This window comes from Bubalus kerabau, chromosome 10, assembly GCF_029407905.1.
Source record: "Bubalus kerabau isolate K-KA32 ecotype Philippines breed swamp buffalo chromosome 10, PCC_UOA_SB_1v2, whole genome shotgun sequence".
Taxonomy (NCBI): Eukaryota; Metazoa; Chordata; class Mammalia; order Artiodactyla; family Bovidae; genus Bubalus; species Bubalus kerabau.
In genome coordinates, this window is record NC_073633.1 from 73,619,492 (window position 1) to 73,639,313 (window position 19,822).

The 19,822-nt window shown below is 40.6% G+C and overlaps 1 protein-coding gene across 11 annotated transcripts in view; it reads left to right on the forward strand.

Moving 5' to 3' along the window:
* PELI2 (pellino E3 ubiquitin protein ligase family member 2) overlaps positions 1–19,822 on the forward strand; it is a 194,595-nt gene that overhangs the window by 153,198 nt on the left and 21,575 nt on the right. For 10 of the 11 annotated variants that reach the window (XM_055538140.1, XM_055538137.1, XM_055538143.1 and 7 more), the window contains one exon: positions 14,637–14,738. The exons of the other annotated variant lie outside the window; for it this stretch is intronic. In XM_055538140.1, coding sequence (XP_055394115.1) covers positions 14,637–14,738 — 102 coding nt within the window. The remainder of the gene's footprint in view (positions 1–14,636; positions 14,739–19,822) is intronic. 11 annotated transcript variants of the gene reach the window in all.

The window sequence follows — 19,822 nt, forward strand, 5'->3', positions numbered from 1 at the left end:
GCAGTAGGATAAGGGGGACAACAGATGACAAGGTGGTTGGATGGCATCACTGACTCAATGGATGTAAGTTGGAGCAAGCTCTGGGAGATGGTGAAGGACAGGGAAGAAGGGTGTGCTGCAGTCCATGGAGTCGCCAAGAGTTGGACACGATTGAGCAACTGAACAACAAAATGTGTCAAAACTTAGCGATTTGTGCATTTATTTATTACGGCTGAACTGGATCTCCGTTGTGGCACCTGGGCTCCTCACTGAGGTACATGGGCTTTCTCTAGTTGCAGCACATGGGCTTCTCTAGTTGTGGAGCACAGGCTCTAGAATGAGTGGGCTCAGTCGTTGCAGTGTGCCAAGTTCTCTGGTTGTGGCACACAGGCTCTCTAGCTGTGGCAAATGGGCTTAGTTGCCCCACAGCATAGGGAATCTTAGTTTCCTGACCAGGGATCAGACTTGTATCCCCTGCATTGGAAGGCAGATTCTCCACCACTGGACCACCAGGGAAGTCCCTGTACATTTTAAATAGATGCGATTTACTGTCTTAATTAGACCTTAGTAAAGCTGTTTCTGTAATAAAAGGCAACAACAGTAATACAAGCAGAGTATAGATATGTCTTGTATCTATCGATAAATGTAAATATTCTAAACTTACATATTCACAGAATTGGATCACATAGAAAAATGTGATCCAGTTATAGGCTGTATATAAAACACATCTAAAACAAAATTATTTAGATTAGTGTTAGGATTATGGAGCATATCAAAGAAATGCAAACAAAAAGAATTGAAGTTATCATCTTAATATTAAAAAGGATTGAATTTAGAGTAAAAAAAATGTATTAACTCAAAGACAGTTTCTGTATAATGAAAAGGGATGTAACCCAATGAAGGCCTAAGAGTTGTGATCATTATGTAGAAAATAACAGAATCACTTTCTTTAAACAAAATGTGCAGAAAATACAAGGAAAAAAACATTTTGCATGGTATGCACTTTTTATGACTTTTATATGCTAAAAATAGAAAACTTATCTTTACAACCACTTACTACTGTTCAAATAAGTGTTCAAGTAATATTTTTAATCATAAGTAAAATCATAAATGTACTAAAAAATGGAAAATTGTTCACTTTATTTGGGATTGAGGAAAGCCTTACTAATTATGAGGTAAAAATTTGGAAACCATTAAAAAAATATTGATGTATCACTTGATAAACTTCTAAAAAGCATGTTTTTCGGTTAGTCACTTAGATGTGTCTGACTCTTTGTGACCCCATGGGGTGTGACCTGCTAGGCTCCTCTGTCCATGGAATTATCCAGGCAAGAATACTGAAATAGGTTGCCATTTCCTTCTCCAGAGATCTTCCCAACCCAGAGATTGAACCCGGGTCTCCTGCATTGCAAGCAGATTCTTTATAGTCTGAGCCCCCAGGGAAGTTCATTAAAGTCAGAATCCAATTGAGTGGGGTAACTGGCAACTCTTTTCACAGACAATGGGGGTAATAATGTAAAGAGTACCTATAAATCAAAAAGAAAAAGACCAGTAACCCAAAAGAATAATGGACAGAAGATATAAACAGTTGATAGTAAAGAAAAAGAGATGACTTTTAAGCACTTTAAAACATGTTCAGCTTCAGTAATGATAATAGAAATGCTTAAAGGCCACTTTTCACATATCCTACAATACAGACCATGACACTTGAACTCTGTGTTGGTGAGGGTGGGGAAAATACACTCTCAAATACATCGGATGAGAATTTAAATTGGTATAACTTCTAGGCAAAGTAGTTTGACAGTAACTATCAATATTAAAAGAGCACATTTGATCCAGCAATTTTCTCTAGGAATTTCTCTTTTAGATATATTTCCCTGTATGCAAATTGAATGCATGGATATTCATTGCAACATTGCTTGTAAAATAGAAAAATGTTTAGGCTATGCTAAGTCACTTCAGTCATGTCCAACTCTGTGTGACCCCATAGACGGCAGCCCACCAGGCTCCCCCATCCCTGGGATTCTGCAGGCAAGAACACTGGAGTGGGTTGCCACTTCCTTCTCCAATGCATGAAAGTGAAAAATAAAAGTGAAGCCGCTCAGTCATGTCCGACCCTCAGCGACCCCATGGACTGCAGCCTTCCAGGCTACTCCATCCATGGGATTTTCCAGGCAAGAGTACTGGAGTGGGGTGCCATGTTTAAATGAACTTTAAAAATTGATAAATCGAGCTACATCTGGACATCAAAAAGAACGATGTAGCACTACTAGCCAGGTGATACAGATCACTGTACAGGGTGTATTGCCAAGTGAGAGAAGCAGGGTACAGAGCGCTGTGGACAGTGTGCTCTCATTTATGATATCTATGCTGCGTTAGCTTAGACATAGATTTTCCCTAAAAGGATACACATGGAACTAGTACTAGAGGTGCTCTCTCTGGAGGGCTGCATCGGAAGGAGCGTATTGTTCACTGGTAACATTTGGTACTCTGCATGCATATTAGCTTTGGGACTTCCCAGGTAGCGCTAGTGGTAAAGAACCCACCTGCCAATGCAGGAGCCGTAAGAGATGTGGGTTTGATCTCTGGGTTGGGAAGATCCCCTAGAGGAGAGCATGGCAACTCACTCCAGTATGCTTGCCTGGAGAATCCCATGGACAGAGAAGCCTGGTAGGCTACAGTCCATGGGGTCACAAAGAGTCGAACATGACTGAAGCAACTTAACTCACACACACACTAGGCAACAACATGTAACAATATTCTTTGCCTTCCAAAACAATCAAGAATCTGGAGCACCCTATATAATTAAGTATTAAATGATCTGATAGAGATTATGAGTGTTTTATTCATAAAAATAGCTGACTAGAATAATAATTATTATTTATTGGGAACTAGATTCTGTGCCCTTTAAAAACATCATTCAAGGTTTTCCAACAACTCTTCAATGCAGGTATTGTACTTTACAGGTTAAGAAACAGATTCAGAATATGGCCCAAGGACACATAGATACCAGAGGCCCTTCTAAGAAGTTCAGTTGATTGAGGCTTGAGGAGGAACATCCAAAGCATGTATGAATGGCTTGCGTGGGGGCAGGTATACATGTTAGGTACATGTATGTTTCCATGTACTTCAGTCATTGTCTTACTCAAAGTTTTGTGTAATAGGATTGCAACCTGCATCATTCCAGCAGGCTGAACATCTTGAAAATACCAGCTGCCAAGATAAATGTTGTCTTTTGAGAGTAAATATTTTCATATTTCTACATAACTGTGATGTGGCCTTATTCAACTGGTTTTATTCTGTGAAGAAAATGAGATTCTTCAGCAGATGGACAAATTTTAAGGCCAAATTTTCAAGGCCAAGCCTTAAAAATAAAATCCCAAGTAAAATGAAGGAAAAAATTGAACTCCCCCCCCTGCAACTTTTCATTTTTTTTTTTAATGTCTTTTAAATGAGAGCTTTTGCTTTTTTCACTATAGGTAATCAATAGAGTTTTATATTTTATTTTGAGGCAAGGGTAAATTTTAGTCTTTTTATTCTTCAGTACTCAAAGGATTGTTTTGACAACTGATAAACTGGCCTACATAATTTTTTTTTTTTTTATGGTGGGTCTTTGAATATCTTAGTATAAAATCAATTTATGTCATATTCAATTTATTGCACTGGGAAGTTTGCCTGCTTATGGCAACAAATTAGACCTTGCATTTACTGGTGACTCCCTGTAACACATAGTTTATGGTAGATACCTGTGTATCTTTGGAAACAAGATGTACTTTGTTTTACCCAGTAAATGCATTATTTATGAAAAGTATGTAAATGGAATTATTGAACAATGAATTTCACTTATTCAGCCTAGTCATTTTGCAAGATACTGTTATTTATAATTCATATTTATTAGGGTTCATTCTTTCAATTAGCTTTGTCTCCTGTGACAAGTAGCTCTTATGTATGCAGATACTTTAATGTTCAGATAAGTAAATTAGATGTTGCAATAGACAAATTCACACCCATCTTTTAACGCATTGTCCATTGACTGACTAAATATGTCTCCATAAAGTTTACCACCTCCTGTTATGAGAGACCACGGTTAGGTTTCTCTCTTCTAGTCTTAAGGTGTACAACAAAGAGGTATCTCATCATTGTTTTCATTTTCACTGAAATACATGGCATTTAAAATACATTGCATCTTCATCTTTTCTTCCTATATCCCTTCTTTCTCACATCTAACGTTCCAGAGAAAACAAACGGCTGTTCTGAATGTATTTGTTAGAAGTCCGTTTCTCTGTCTCCTACCAGATAAGTGTGACCCCCACCCCCTCCATCCTTCTCCAGGGACCACAGTGGTCGTTACTATGTAGGTAGTCAGCGGCTCTGACATCTGCTGTGTGGGCCTTGAGAGGGGGGAAGCTCCAGAGTTCTGCCTTGCGCTATCAGGACTGTACCCCTCCCTTGTCCTCTCCTGCTTCATGGGCGCTGCCATGCAGCCAGTGTGGGGTGATGTCTTTGAAAAGTCTGCCTTTTCAAAGTCACCATTAGAAATATACTGTCACTAATGGTGACTAGCGCACACATGTGGTTGGTAATGTAACCTGTTCATGTGTCTAGATGTGTGTCCTCTGTGGGAAAATTGCACATCATCCTTATTTTCCAAAAGACAGGAGACAAAAGTAATGGAAACCGGGGATTGCACATTAGGATAGCCTAATAGGTTTATACAGACTTGGATCTGAACCTGTCCCTCGTTCAGCACTTGGTGGTGAACTGGGAGGATATAAAAGTCGCTAAAGCATCTTTGCCCTGAGATAGCTCTAACCTTCCTGGACCCAGGACCAGCACTTGTAAGATGACAAAACTGAGGCACGGAGCATTTAAGTAACCTGCGTAGAGTCCCACAGCTGGTCATCAGTCAAGTAGTAAACCCGCCTGATCTGTACTTTTAGCCATGCAGTATTCTGCCTGAATCGAAGACTGATTCAAAAAGACAGGAGTTCCTGCCTCAAGGAGGTTTTCTTTCCATCAGTGTAAGTGGTGTATGAGTTCCTGGGAAGAGATCGCTACAAGGCACATCAGCGTGTTCCTGCGCAGCTCTCCACCCACAGCCCTCAGTGTGCCATACTTTCTGAACTGTATCAAGTCATCTCCTGTGATTGGTGCCGTGACCAAATCCAGCTTCAGTGTAATTAGGAGTGACTCCAAGTTAGAAACACGCTTCTGCTCAGACATCCTCTCTGGCATCTGTGTTTGCTGGATTGATTGACCGCGTCTGCTCCAGCCCTGTGCACGCACTGGGTTCTCTGCCAAGGTTTGTGGAATAGCTCAGTGAGCCAATCCCAGACGGGCGTGGGTGTGGCCCACTGCCAAGTTCAACGCCATTGCCTCTAACAAATAGGCTTATCATTTTGATTTAGGCTTATCATTTTGATTTATTTATTTTATGAAACACTGTTGATTCTGATGAAATCCAAGTAGGCATTTTGTGACTTTCTAATTGTAGCCGTGGTTTGGGCACTCATTTGAAATATGGCTCCTTGAAAAGATAGAATATTTTAAGGAGTATATTAATGCAAAAATAAATTATGAATTCCCTTTAGCCACCTCCTCTCTTTAGAAATAGCACTCATGCATATTTTATACATAAATTGACAAGGATGGCAGAGATCTCATCTTCCCTGTAGCAATCTGAACCAGACTGATTGACGATTTATTGCCTAATTATACTTGTCAGCTTGACATAAAAGTCATTAGTTCTGGAAAAACATGTTTTTCAAACCAGGATTATCTCTAATTAATACAATCAATGTCCAACATATATTGAAAGCTAAACGGAACAGTAATCTCTAAAGCTTGTGTTATGGACTACAGGAAAGTGCTGGCTCCAAGCACAGGTTTGTATTTGAGGAGAGACAGTGTCATGTTGTACACCATTCCCTCTGCTTTGAATACAGTGTTGTGAATGCTACTGACATTGACCCATTCTGTTGATAAATTATAAAGGTAATAAGAAACGACTTCTGTGAAATGGTTACAGTGGGTGAGCGACAAAACGAGGATCTAGGTCTGGGGCCCAGAGTGCGGCTTTTTCCTCAACATCAGAATCCACTGGCCACTGATCTCTGCGGTGTCCACATATGGTCTTATTCTCTTTTCCTCAAGATTCCCTAGAGAAAGGAATGGCCACCCGCTCCACTGTTCTCACCTAGAAAATCCCATGGACAGAGGAGCCTGATGGGCTACAGTCCATGGGGTTGGGTTGCAAAGAGTCGGACATGACTGAGCGATTAACGCTTTCACTTTTCAAAGTACATGTAAACTTGGAAGCTCAGCAGGATAAAGCAAGTAGTCATATTGAGACAGCCATCTGGCGTAAATATTCCCTTTTGCCCCATGTTCAGGCATGTGCTGGATTATCAGTGGATGTTGCAATGAGGCAAAGCAATGCCAGAGACCTATAGGGCAGCTACACTGTGCCCATATGCGCTGGTACCCTCTAGTACCCACCCCCCGCCTATACGGCCCCAGCATGGCACAGTGGACACGGTGCTCTGGGTAGTAAAGCCATTCATCAGTTATTTCCAATATGCTACAGAGTTCACAGCAGACTCATTCATCTGCTCATAAATGTGCACTTTTCTGCTCTAAATATCAGAAGGTGTTTTTGAACAAAGAAGGTTACATTCATTGGCCCAGTTCAGTCCTACCCCATAACAGATTCCATTATTAAGTTTTTCCATGTCAATTAAAATGTTGTTTCTATAGCAGTCCACCCTATCACAGAAGGTTTGTATTTATAACCAGAATGGCTGGGAAAGGTCAATGTAGTTTTTTTCCATTTTATCAGTTCCTTTCGGCAATAATAGTTTTGCATAGTTATGTATTTGAATTGTACAATGGGCTGAAATATTAACTTACAAATTAGAATGAACAGTTAAAGTAGCTTAAAATAAACTTGCCTAAAACATGGCTGGGGAGCCTGTACTTAATCTACTGTGCCTTATTAAAGAGTGCCGAGTTGTGGACATCGTCTAGAAGGCTATAGAGAACACAAGCTCATGTTACGTTTCTTGGTGGGACCCAAAAGACGAACGGGTCTCTGGCACCATGAGTAGACTGTTCAGGATATGTTTAGGCTCGTCCCCATCTGATGGGTTGTTAGAGCATCTCTAACTTCTTTGCAAGATGTTTCCTTAGAAACTGAAAGATGGGGTGTGGTGAACAGCATCACAGAATGGCACCAAGTTCGGACACATGGTGCAGAGCTCTTCAGAGCAGCTCGATGAAAACTTGAGATTTATCTGGAAAAGGCTCCTTTAATGCCTAAGCCCGGAGAAGGCAATGGCATCCCACTCCAGTACTCTTGCCTGAAAAATCCCATGGACAGAGGAGCCTGGAAGGCTGCAGTCCATGGGGCCGCTGAGGGTCGGACACGACTGAGCGACCTCACTTTCACTTTTCGCTTTCAAGCATTGGAGAAGGAAACGGCAACCCACTCCAGTGTTCTTGCCTGGAGAATCCCAGCGACGGGGGAGCCTTGGTGGGCTGCTGTCTATGGGGTCACACAGAATCAGACACGACTGAAGTGACTTAGCAGCAGCAGCAGCAATGCCTAAGCCACACCTGGTGTCTGGCCCTCTGCTTTGGCAGGCAAAAACATTATTATCTATCTATTCACAAGAAGAGAAACTATAGAGGCTGCTGCTGCTTTCGAAAACACACTCACTGGATTTAGTCTGATGCTGTGTGGCAAAAGAGCAGTAATCAGTTCTGTAGTAATCGGCATCCTGGACGTCTCAACAAGGGGGATTGTCGAACCCTTGGGTCGTTTGGTTCTGAGATACAGCAATAGAAGTATGCTGTGGATTTGAAGAAAGAGAATTTCTTTTCACTGGAAACCCAGATTCACACACACACACATCACATCACATCCCCTTCAATAAGGCTGACTCTAGTTGAGTAAGGCATGCCCAATTGTGTACATAATACGTGTGATTTGCCAGAGTTGGACATCGTAGCTTCCCCAGTGACACCCGCAGACGTCTGGGTGATGGTGTTGTGTGCAGTGTGACTCTCACTTTCTTTTAACCTGATAACTGACGATTATCACAGTAAAAATACATATTTGTTATAGCCACAACCAACCTCTTAATATGCACTCAGGAGCCTTTGACGGTGCCATCAGAAACACAACCCCTGTTCTCTGTAAATGCACTGTGCTTATCTATACCTGTCCCATGCCCTGGGACACACACATCACCTTGATGCCTTATGTGATCAGTCACATGAGACAGAGAAGATGCTCTTGCCCCAGCAGGCCATGAAAACAGATTGGCTCAGCTGCCATTAGTTGTATAGCTAACTACTGCAACACTTGGTGGCTTAGTGAAAACCATTTGATTTTGTTCATAATTTTGTGGGTCAGGAATTTAGGAAGGGCTCATGTGAGCAGTGTCTGACTGAGGCAAGTGCTGGGACAACTGGTACTAGAGGGTCCATTTCCATGGTGGTTGCTTCACTCACATGTCTGGGTCTTGCTTCTCCATGGCCTCTCTCCCATCATATGGCATTTCAGTCTCCAGGACTCTCCTCGTAGCTTACACTTCCTCTAGTGTGGTGGCCTCCAGGGAGTTAGGTGTCTTCTGTGGTGGCTTAGAATGCCAAGAGCAAGTGTTTGAGGGCAACAGGGGGAAGCTACAAGCCTCCAAGTGTCATGTGTCATTTCTGCTGCATTACATTGGTCAAGTAAGTGACTACAGGCAGCCCAGCTTCAAGGGAAAATGGATTAGATTATACCACCAATCTCCAAAGCAGAAAGTTATGGGCTATAAAGGAGCTGGTTGTAAAACTCCTTTGGGGAATAAATCAGTTTTGCAATTACTGGTTGCCCAACAGCTACTTTGTATTTGAGGAGAAAAAGTGAAATGTCGCGCATTGTTTGTTCTGTTTTGTATTTTTTCTGTACCTTCATGCAGTAAAATCAGTGAGCTTGCCTTTGACTCACGGTTAAATTTTAAGTATGAGGGTAATTTGTTATTGTTTAGTCACTAAGTCGTGTCCGACTCTTTGTGACCCTGTGGACTGTAGCCTGCCAGGCTCCTCTGTCCATGGGATTTCCCAGGCAAGAGCACTGGAGTGGGTTGCCATTTCCTCCTCCAGCGACACTAATAATTAATTGTATATGGACAACAGAGGCAAGAGAGGGCTGAGAGATGACATAAAAAACTTTTTTTTTTTTTAACATTTGGTTGCGTTGAGTCTTAGGTGCAACACCCAGGATCTTTCATTGCGGTACAGGGACTCTTGTGGCACATGGGCTTAGTTGTTCCACAGCACAGGGGATCTTAGTTCCCCAGCCAGAGATCGAAACTGCATTCCCTGCATTGCAAGGCAGATTCTTAACCACTGAACCACTAGGGAAGGCCCAACATGAAGGTTTTAAGTATGATTGGTTGGAATATGGTTACTCTCTTGACTGAATTAGGAAACCCAGGAGGAGACAAAGTTTGGGCTAAACAATATAATGATGCTTTACACTGCAAGTAACAAAATACCCAACCGAAAGCACCCTAAAGCCCTTCATTTTTCTCACAGCTAGTCTGGTGCAGATACGTTTCAGATTTGGCTCAGCTCAAAGATGTCAGGGCTCAGCTTGCTTCTCTGAGTCTTTTGGACTTCCTTTCATGTTAAGTGATGGCCATCTCAGCTCCAGCCATCCCTTAATCATTGTTCATTTCTTATATTATCAGAAAAAGGAAAGAATTCTCTCTTGACATCTCCCAACCCAGGAACTCCACAGCAGATTTCTCACAAGTCCCATTGGTCAGCATTGGGTCACCTTTCCATGTGCTAGCTTTAGAGGAGACTGGAGGAGGTAGTCTTTTCATTTTCAGGCTTTTATGTAAGCAGCCAGCTCAGCTAGCAGGGTGAAAGGCATTAGGTAGGTAACCAACAATGTTTGCCTCCGTGATGAATATCCTTTTCTCTCCCTACACAGTTGATCAAGTCTCACTTAGAAGCCTTATAAAGCTTGAATTAAATGGGCTAAATTGTAACTCTAATAAATTAGTATTTTCTAGAAACCAGTTAGTTTCTCTTTGGGCTTTCTCCCTTTTACTTTGTGATTGAACACCAATCCCACTGCTTCTTAGATTATTTCCCTTATACTTTAAAAAATTGATTGAAAGCTTTTTAGCTTTCATGAATACATGAATCCATCTTGTTAGGCATCTTGCAGAATTCTTTCTGATATCATTACATATTACATATCTTTATTCAGTTTAGTTCAGTCACTCAGTCGTGTCCAATTCTTCGCGACCCCATGGACTGCAGCACTCCAGGCCTCCCTGTCCATCACCAACTCGCGGAGTCTACTCAAATTCATCTCCATTGAGTCCATGATACCATGCAAGCATCTCATCCTCTGTCATCCCCTTCTCCTCCTGCTCTCAATCTTTCCCAGCATCAGAGTCTTTTCCAATGAGTCAGCTCTTCGCATCAGGTAGCCAAAGTATTGGAGTTTCAGTTTCAACATCAGTCCTTCCAGTGAACACTCAGGACCGATCTCCTTTAGGATGGACTGGTTGGATCTCCTTGTAGTCCAAGGGACTCTCAAGAGTCGTCTTCAACATCACATATCTTTATAAGTGACTTCTAAAGGCTTGTATATAGGGCTTCTCTGGTAGCTCAGTCAGTAAAGAAACTGCCTGCAGTGCAGGAGACCTGGGTTCAATCCATCGGTCAGGAAGATCCCCTGGAGAAGGAAATGGCAACCTACTCCAGTATTCTTGCCCTGAGAACCCCATGGACAGAGGAGCCTGGCAGGCTACAGTCCATGGGGTCGCAAGAGTCGGACATGACTTAGTGACTAAACCACCATATATGTATATAGGGGCTTATAAGAGGAAGACAATTCTGTAGACATTGTGAACCTTGTTGTTGTTTTTTTTTTTTTAAAAAAAAAAACTTTTTTGTAAAGTCTGGAGGCTTGGAGGACTCTGTCATTTAGTTGGAGTTGAACCAGGAAAACCAACTGTAGCTGTTGCCTGGATGTCAGCGGATAACTCAGCTGAGCCAAGCCTGTGACACAAGTAGAGTAAAGCCAAGAAGTAAAGGTCTTCAGCTGGGAAGAAAGAGTTCTGACTCGGAAAGGGCCATGGTTTGGGCATCTGAGCACTGCTTAACTTCCTAAGCTGGATAAAGTTGGAATCCTTTATTCTCTGGATCTGTAATTGTCTAATATTTAATTGTCAAATTGTGATATTTTTTGACCTGAAAAAAATTCTCACGTAATAAATTTGAGCTGAGAGTGTCAGTGTTAGTACCTTTGCTAGTGAAAGGTAAAGGAGAGGTGGAGAAGACACAAGGAAAGACACTGCCAAGTGTCATCTTGAATCTGTAGCAGTTCATTCACTCATCCGACCTTCCCTGAATGCCTGCCATGCTCTCGGTGCTGGGGGTGGAGACCACAGAAGACCAGACCTGTCTTTGAGGCACTGATAGTAAGCTGACACGGTGTCAGCCACCTTGCTTCCCCGTCACAATAGAAAAGTGAATATGGCAGATCAGTATTGTCTGCCAGGCAGGTTGGTTAGGCTGGTTCCCCTTACCATGTTAAAGATCTTGGTCTCTGTGTTTGAATGAGTGTAGTGAAATCACTTTATATTACAGTAACTGTGTTTGTACTGAATTCTGTTGAGTGCCAAGAGAAGGCCAGCCTTACCTACTGTTTCTGATATTTCTAAAATAGATCTCAAAGCAACTCGGTGTCTTGGGGAAAATGTTTATTTCCAAATTACCTGAAATGATTGATTCAAGTCAGTGAATCTGTAACTTTCTAGAAACGGTCTTTCTGAGAGCCATATCTTAAATATTAAAATTACTGCTGAGAAAATGGTACTTTTCTAACCCCAGAAAAGTTTAAAGCTTCATATGCAGAGAGAAAGCAAAAACTAATGCCAGGTTTATTAAACTCCTCTCTTACCTTCTCTTAAACCCCCAAGTCTGGCCCAACTCTAGAATCGAATGCACAGACAAAATCAAGTGAGCCCTGATTCATGGCATCAAAGGCAAGTGGACGCTCTCCATTATTTCTGGGGGGCCCACTGGTGGCCAGAGGTGGCCTGGTTTTTGCCCCCTTTTGCTCCAAACCTCAGTCCTGGCTTAAATCTCCAACTTATTTCTCCAGGACTTAAGTCCTGGCCAACTTATCTCCATGCTTCTCCCCACTATAGGTACAGCCTATTGGGTGGGGCTCTTTGCAGGAATGCCTTCCCTCCCCACTTAACACTCACAGAAGGAGACCCCTGCCAGACAGGAAGTGATTTAGGTAGGTCACAGGGATCTGAAGTTCCTCAGCCATCTCCACCACAGTGGAGAGTTCATCACCTTCTGGGACTTGTTCCTCCTCGGAGGATCACTTTTTCCATTTCTCCATCTTCCCTAAATCCAGAGACTTACAAAACGGAGCTCTTGTTTAAAACTTTCTTAATTAAATAGTCTCAGAAAATGTGTTTTCCTATGCTCAAAGCATTCACTTTTCCTAAGACTGGTGATCCACATTGATAGCCACATTTGGGAAACTGGAGGAAGTCTGAAATTGTAGTTTGTCTTTAAATGGACTCATCATTCAAGGTGTCCTGAATCAGCATTTAATGCCTTGGGGTCCCCTCGGGCAGGGGCTGGTCTAGATCTTTGATTCCCCTGGTTTTGGTCTGTTTCCAGGAGTGGCACTGGGCTCACGCTCCCTATAAATAGCGTTATTCTCTCTTGTGATAGTCTGGGTCACAGGAGTAGTTTTAGAATAAAACACTCTAGAAGAACTGGGCCCAGAAGCAACTTAGGGCCTGTAAAATGCCTATTTCCAGGACTTCCCAGAGTGGCCCAGAAGCTGCACTAGGTCATGGGGTGAGCACAGCAGGTCTTCCTGGGCATTGATTTCCCAGCAAACTTGTAAGAAATGTTTAAATGTTAAATCTACAGCATGTTAAGGAATAGAATACAAACTTCAGACCGATTTCAAGGTAAGATGTTTCAAGCATGCGAAGCTTCACTTCCAGGCTACTCGTACAAAAATGTCCAACTTTTTAAAAGGCGTTCTGTTCCGGCATTTGTAAACTCCTTCTTTTGCAGATAATTTGCAAACTACAGTTATTTTGTCTAGCATATGTGCCAAAAAAGTTGAGTTGGTGTACTTATAAATGGAAAACTTAAATGCAATAGATACTTTTTAAGGAATCCTAAAATAAGTTGGTGTATAAATAATTACTCCCTGGTTATCAATTTTGTAACTGAGCATAGTAAAATATTTTAAGTGGGTTTTTTCAATTAACTATAAACATCCATTTATCTTAATTGGAAATAGTTCTTTATTAATTTGACTTTGAAAAAATGTCACATATCAATAACTACTGATTTCATGTGACTTATTACTGGAGTTGAGTAATCTAAATAGTATTTTTTTAGATGCCTAATATTAAATGTATAAATTATTATTTCTAATACTTGCATTATCTTCATGATGCATGTACAACAAAACATCAATTCAATGATGACGTTCTTGAGGGCAGCTGATTAAATAACCATGAGGTTAACCAGGCTGACTTCAAAGCTGATTTGTAATCTTATACTATTTATTACTATAAGCAATTGTATTAGTTAAATGTAAATGTTCAGAGTATATTTTCATTAATGTGCTATATATATGTCTAGCTACTTCCAAATGTTTAGTCTTTCTTGGCCTTCATACCGTGTGTCATTCAATAAATGTTTAATAGATAGGCTTATTAAAGTTTTATTTATTTAATGTAAAACATTAGAAATGAAGATAAATTAGGGTAAAGTGGAATGGACAGTATAATTGAAATAATCTGGAGTAGAATTTAAATAAACTTCTTTTGTTAATTTGGAAATTTAAAACTATGTGACCACAACTTAGGATATAGTAAAATGTATCATTATGGAGGAAAAAAGAACAATATTGTATTATTGGTTTCTAGATTCAGTGAACCAAAGACTGTATTATGTTTAGTCTAGTCTAAAAAGAGGTGATGAAACTTAGATGAAACTAACTTAGCTACATTTTTTATTAACTCAAAAACTATCTGGATTAAGCAACTGTTTATACAAGATTTAAATAAGATGTAGATCAGAGTATAATTATCATTGGCTAAAATAGTACATTATTATATGGAAGTTTTAATAGAATATTTACTTTTTTCCAATGATTGTTTTACTCTCATTATAATCCCTATCATGTAGGAAAAATACCATTACAAAATGTTATTGAGTTACCTGTTTTATTGTGAAATTAAGAAAATTTAAATCATGTTAGTCTGAAAAATTCTATTACTGAGTTAAGGTAACATGGAGAAAGTATATATTTTTTAGGGCTATGATTAAATCAGGGCTTGGAAAGTAGTAAATTAACTTTGATTTGACTTAAGTAAAATATTGTTCCTATTAGGGATGAATATTTGGTAAATCCAGTCTTGTCAATGTGGACTCTTCTGTAATTCAGGGCATAGCAGGATCAGACTCTGGTCTTTAGGAAACCACTAGCTTGTGCTGGGTTTTGCTGATAGAGTGATGTCTCTTAACTCTAAGCAGAGTTGTGATAAGTTGTTGAAATGTTAATGAATTTTTATATATTTTTCTTTCGCTATCAGGCTATCAGCTGCAAAGGTCAACACAGTATATCGTACACTCTGTCAAGGAATCAGACTGTGGTGGTTGAGTACACACATGATAAAGATACGGATATGTTTCAGGTAACATCTTTCTTTTTACATGGAAATCTTTACCACATTTTTCCTTCGATTCTTTATTTTGAAACATAGTCAGAACTCCTGGCACAGTAGTGTTTGGTGATGTCCAAGGGGAAAAGGTGAAGATAATATTAAAATTATTCCTTGTTGGTTTTCAAAAGACCAAGAAAACAGTTCTAAAATTGCAAAAAGAAATTGTAAAGACTACATTCTCAGATCTCAGTGCAATAAAGAGAGACTCTAAAAACAAGAACAGAGACTTTTAGAACCAGCTGTATTGAATTATAGCCAATTAACAATGTTGTGATAGTTTCATGTGGACAGCAAAGGGACTCGTTCGTACATATACATATACATGGGCTCCCTGGTGGCTCAGATGGTAAAGAATCCACCTGCAATGCAGGAAACTTAGGTTTGATTCCTGGGTTGGAAAGATCCCCTGGAGGAGGGCATGGCAACCCACACCAGTATTTGTGCCTGGAGAATCCCCATGGACAGAGGAGCCTGGCGGGCTACAGTCCACGGGGTTGCAAAGAGTCAGACACAGTTGAGCAACTAAGCCCATTCGTGTATATATATACATCTTTTCTCCCCCAAATTCCCCTCCCATCCAGGCTGCCTCATAACATTGAAGACAGTTCCCTGTGCTATACAGTGGGTCCTTGTTGGTTATCCATTTTAAATATAGCAGTGTGTACATGTTGATCCCAAACTCTGTTAACTATCCATTCCCCTCCTGTCCTTCCCTCTTAGTAACCATAAGTTTGTTCTTTAAGTCTTATTTGTAAACAAGTTCATTTGTATCATTTTTTTAGATTCCACATATAACTGATATCATACTATATTTTTATGTCTCTGCCTGACTTACTTCACTCAGTATGACAATCTCTAGGTCCATCTATGTTGCTCAAATGGCATTATTTCATTCTTCTTAATGGCTGAGCAATATTCCATTGTATATATGTACTACATCTTCTTTATCCATTTCTTTGCTGCTAGACATTTAAGCTCCTTCCATATCTGTTGTAACCAGTGCTGCAGTGAACACTGGGGTGCATGTATCCTTTCAGACCATGTTTTCCTCTGGATATATACCCAGGAGTGGGACTGCAGGGTCATATAGTAGCTCTATTTTTAGTTTTTTAAGGAACCCCCATACTCTTCTCCATAGTGGCTGTACAATTTGTATTCCCACCAACAATATTGGAGGTTTTGCTTTTCTCCATGCCTTCGCCAGCATTTATGGATTTTTTGATGATAGCTATTTTGACTGGCGTGAGATAGCTCAGTTGTAGATAAATGATTTACATTTACCTAATAATTAGCAATGTTGAACATCTTTTCATGTGCCTCTTGGCCATCTGTATGACTTCTTTGGAGACATGTCTATTTAGGTCCTCTGCCTGCTTTTTGAGTGGATTGTTTGTTGATTCCTACTAAAGCACATCATTGCTTTGTCACCAAAAGAGCAAATGTCAGCATCTTCATATTATTATAAAACCAGTTTTGGCTTCAAGGACCTGGGCCCATTGAAAAGGTCTTGAAGACCCTCAGAGGTTCATGGACCAACTGAGAAATACCAAATTTTACTATGGTAACCTCTTAATTTTATAACTGAGAAATTTGTGTCTTTGAAAAGAAAGAACATAACCTTAATTGGGCAAAAACAGCCTTGGTGGCAGAACCCAGATTTAAGTCTCCTCAGTTCTCCAATCTCTATGCAATACCTACTCAACTACTGTAAATAAGGCATGGTAATTCAGCAAAAATTTATAGATTTATTAAGAAAACATAACTCATTTATTTTTACTGAAATAATTTCATTCCTTTTGCAGACTAACTGGACATACTGGAGATTAATCTGAGTAGAATTAAGCAGCTCTTAGAAGGCCCTAAAAAAATCAAGCTTGTTTTAATGTTTTCCTCCTCTTAACAAGTTTATGTGTCTAAATTCTACCATTGAAAGAATCACTGAGCAAAAACACTGCTGCTGCTAAGTCACTTCAGTCGTGTCCGACTCTGTGCAACCCCATAGACGGCAGCCCACCAGGCTCCCCCATCCCTGGGATTTTCCAGGCAAGAACACTGGAGTGGGTTGCCATTGCCTTCTCCAATGCATGAAAGTGAAAAGTGAAAGTGAAGTCGCTCAGTTGTGTCCGACTCTTAGCGACCCCATGGACTGCAGCCTACCAGGCTCCTCCACCCATGAGATTTTCCAGGCAAGAGTGCTGGAGTCGGGTGCCATTGCCTTCATATTTCTCAAGTATGGACCTTGTTGCTGGGGGCTGTTGATTTTAGCCACTACCCATTGAAATGATTTGTAGGTTAACTAAGCATTTAAAAGCAGAACATCAGAATGAATCAAGAAAGGGCTTTTTGCTGCATTTCCAATAGTGGAATCAGATAATAGGCTCAGAAGTCAGAAATATTATTGTCTGAAAAAGTCAAACCTTGCTCTAAATTTAAGAAATTAGTTAAGACTGATAAAATATGTTAATATAGTCAGAATAAGATCTTAGTCATTATTTTCTAGAATAAGGGTAAATAAAGGGAACAAGAAATGAGCATAGGTATTGAGAAAGTAGAATATAAAGAAGAATACAATTTAGAAAAGGAATCAAAGGCAGTGATGAAGTGTCTTACAGAGCCCCTAAAAGGGAAAGCAGTGATTCCATATTCGTTCTGATCGTGGGGATAAGGAAACTGGCCAGGTCCTGAAACCAGTGTTAGTGGTCATTTCCCGCTCTGGTTCCTAAGTCTTATATGCTTCACACCAAAGTGCTGCAACGCCTTGTGTTTTGAGGGGGTTTTTTAGTTGGTTTATAGTAGTTCTAGATGGTAACATTTCATTAGCATCTGTGTAGTTGAAAAAAATGTTGGACTGTTTTAAAATTATCTCCTAAAACATTGGACATGTGTGTGCATGTTTGTGTATGTGGCTCACCAGGTTCACGGTCATAACCTTCCATTGATGACTTTTGTTTCTTGAGCACCTACTGTGTCAGATCCTCATCTAGTCACTGGAGGTAGACAGCTAAGGCTCCCCTCTCATGGAACCTACATTGTGGAGTAGACAGAGAGGCACCGAGGAGCAAGCACTACAGCAGTGCCAAGGCCCCACGGCAGAGTGGAGGACGAAGAAAGTGGTGTGAGATGAACTCAGAGAGGTAGGCGGAGGCCAAGAGGGTCAGGGGCTTTTAGGCCAAGTCAAGAGTTTGGGTTTTATTCTAGGAGTTTTGGGGAAACTGTTGGAGGATTTTTTAACAAGGAAGAGATAAAATTCTACTTCTATTTGATTAAGATATCTCCAAGGACTGTCCAGAGAAGAATGTAGGAGGCAAGTGTTAAAACAGGGAGAAAGATTGGAGGCTGAGGTGATGCAAACCAAGAACGAGCTGATGGCAACTAGAGCTAGGGTGGGGAAATGTGGAAGGACTAATGCTGTGTTTGGAGGAAGAGCTGATAGAATTTACACGAGGTTAAACATGAGTGTGGAGAAATTGAAGAATCAAGGGTGACTCTTGGGTATTGATTTTTACCTTGAGCAAACTGGGTGCCAGTCACTGACATGGGGAACCTAGGGCTTGAAGAGGACCCAGGTTCTGCTGGAAACATGTCATATTTGAGATGCTTATTAGACATCCACATGGAGATTGTATGTGCTAGTCTGAAGCAAAGAGAGATACCAGGACTTTGGGGCTAATAAATGGGATTTGATGAGATAACTTGGGGAGAGAACAGAAAGAGAAAGGGGCTGTTTACCAGCTAGCCTGGAAGGGTTTCATCAACCTAATACTAGGTACAGATGTACCAGGACATGCTGAGTGTAAGTCCTGGAAACATCAGCAAGCAGGGTTTCAGTGGAGCCAGGCCTGCTGAGAGCACGATGATGGAGAGGCTCAGGAGTGGATTACAGGATGAGGAAGGAAACGGAGGTAGTAACTAGTGACAAGTTTTTCAGGAAGTATTACCAGTAGAATGAATCAGAGAAATGGAGCTCTAGTTTGAGAACTGCTTTCCAACAAAGGAAAGCATTTTTAAAGATGAGAGACTAGTCTAGAACAGTGCTGTTCAGGCTGCTTAGCCAAGCAGCAAAACGTCCAGGATGAGGTGAGTGAGGAAGTTGAGAAGGAATGCATTTGGAAACTTGTAATAGCGGTTTGACATTCCTGAAACATCGAAGCAGATGATCATTTTTCTAATACTGATTTTTGTTATATTTTGAAAAGATATTAAGTAACAGGTTGAAATTTTAAAAGCAAACTAAAAAGCTAGTCCTTTGCCTCTCAGTCCCATAATTTGAGAAGCTCCAGAATGTTTGATGCTGACTGGATAGGAGCAATAGCTCATCCTAGTAATAGGAGGGAAGTGAGAAAATAAGGTTACAGATGCAGGGGCACAGGTAGGATTGATTTGTCTAGAGAAGATGAAGGAGGCCCTTTCAGGTGTTTCTATACCATTTTACCTGTACTGACTTTGATTGACAACCAGGCAAACCCAAACTTTTCTCATATGCGTACACAATTGAAGTGCCATATGATGCTGTGTGTCTCTATCAGTCAGCAGCAGGGAGAAAAATTCTCCCTGTGCCTACTATATGAATATCAGATGGAATTCAAATACATCATGGCTGGTCCACATGACTAACCTTAATGTAGAATTGATCCAACAGTCAGAGAAAGGACAGGCTTCAAGTCTTCCTCATTGGGTGAGTTTTCATTAGGAAAGTGGCCTCGTCCCCCCGCCTCTGGCAACATGAGGTTTGTGTCCTAAAGTATAGAAATATACTAACACTCTACAAGTTAGATTTAAGTGGAAGGGAACTGATAAACAAATATTAAATGACCACTTGGGTAAGTATCCCAACTTGAAATAATTGATCCTAGCAGTATGTTCCAGTTGGAATAAAATGTCATGTTTTACAGGCAATTTCAGTTAATTCATCAAGACATTAATTTAATACTTGGGGGATGGCCTTCATCAAGACATTAATTTAATACTTGGGGGATGGCCTTTCTTGAAGAGAGTAATCTCTGTAGACAAGGAACAGTTGTGTGACATTCTGCTGGAGTGTGGTTTTAGCTTTG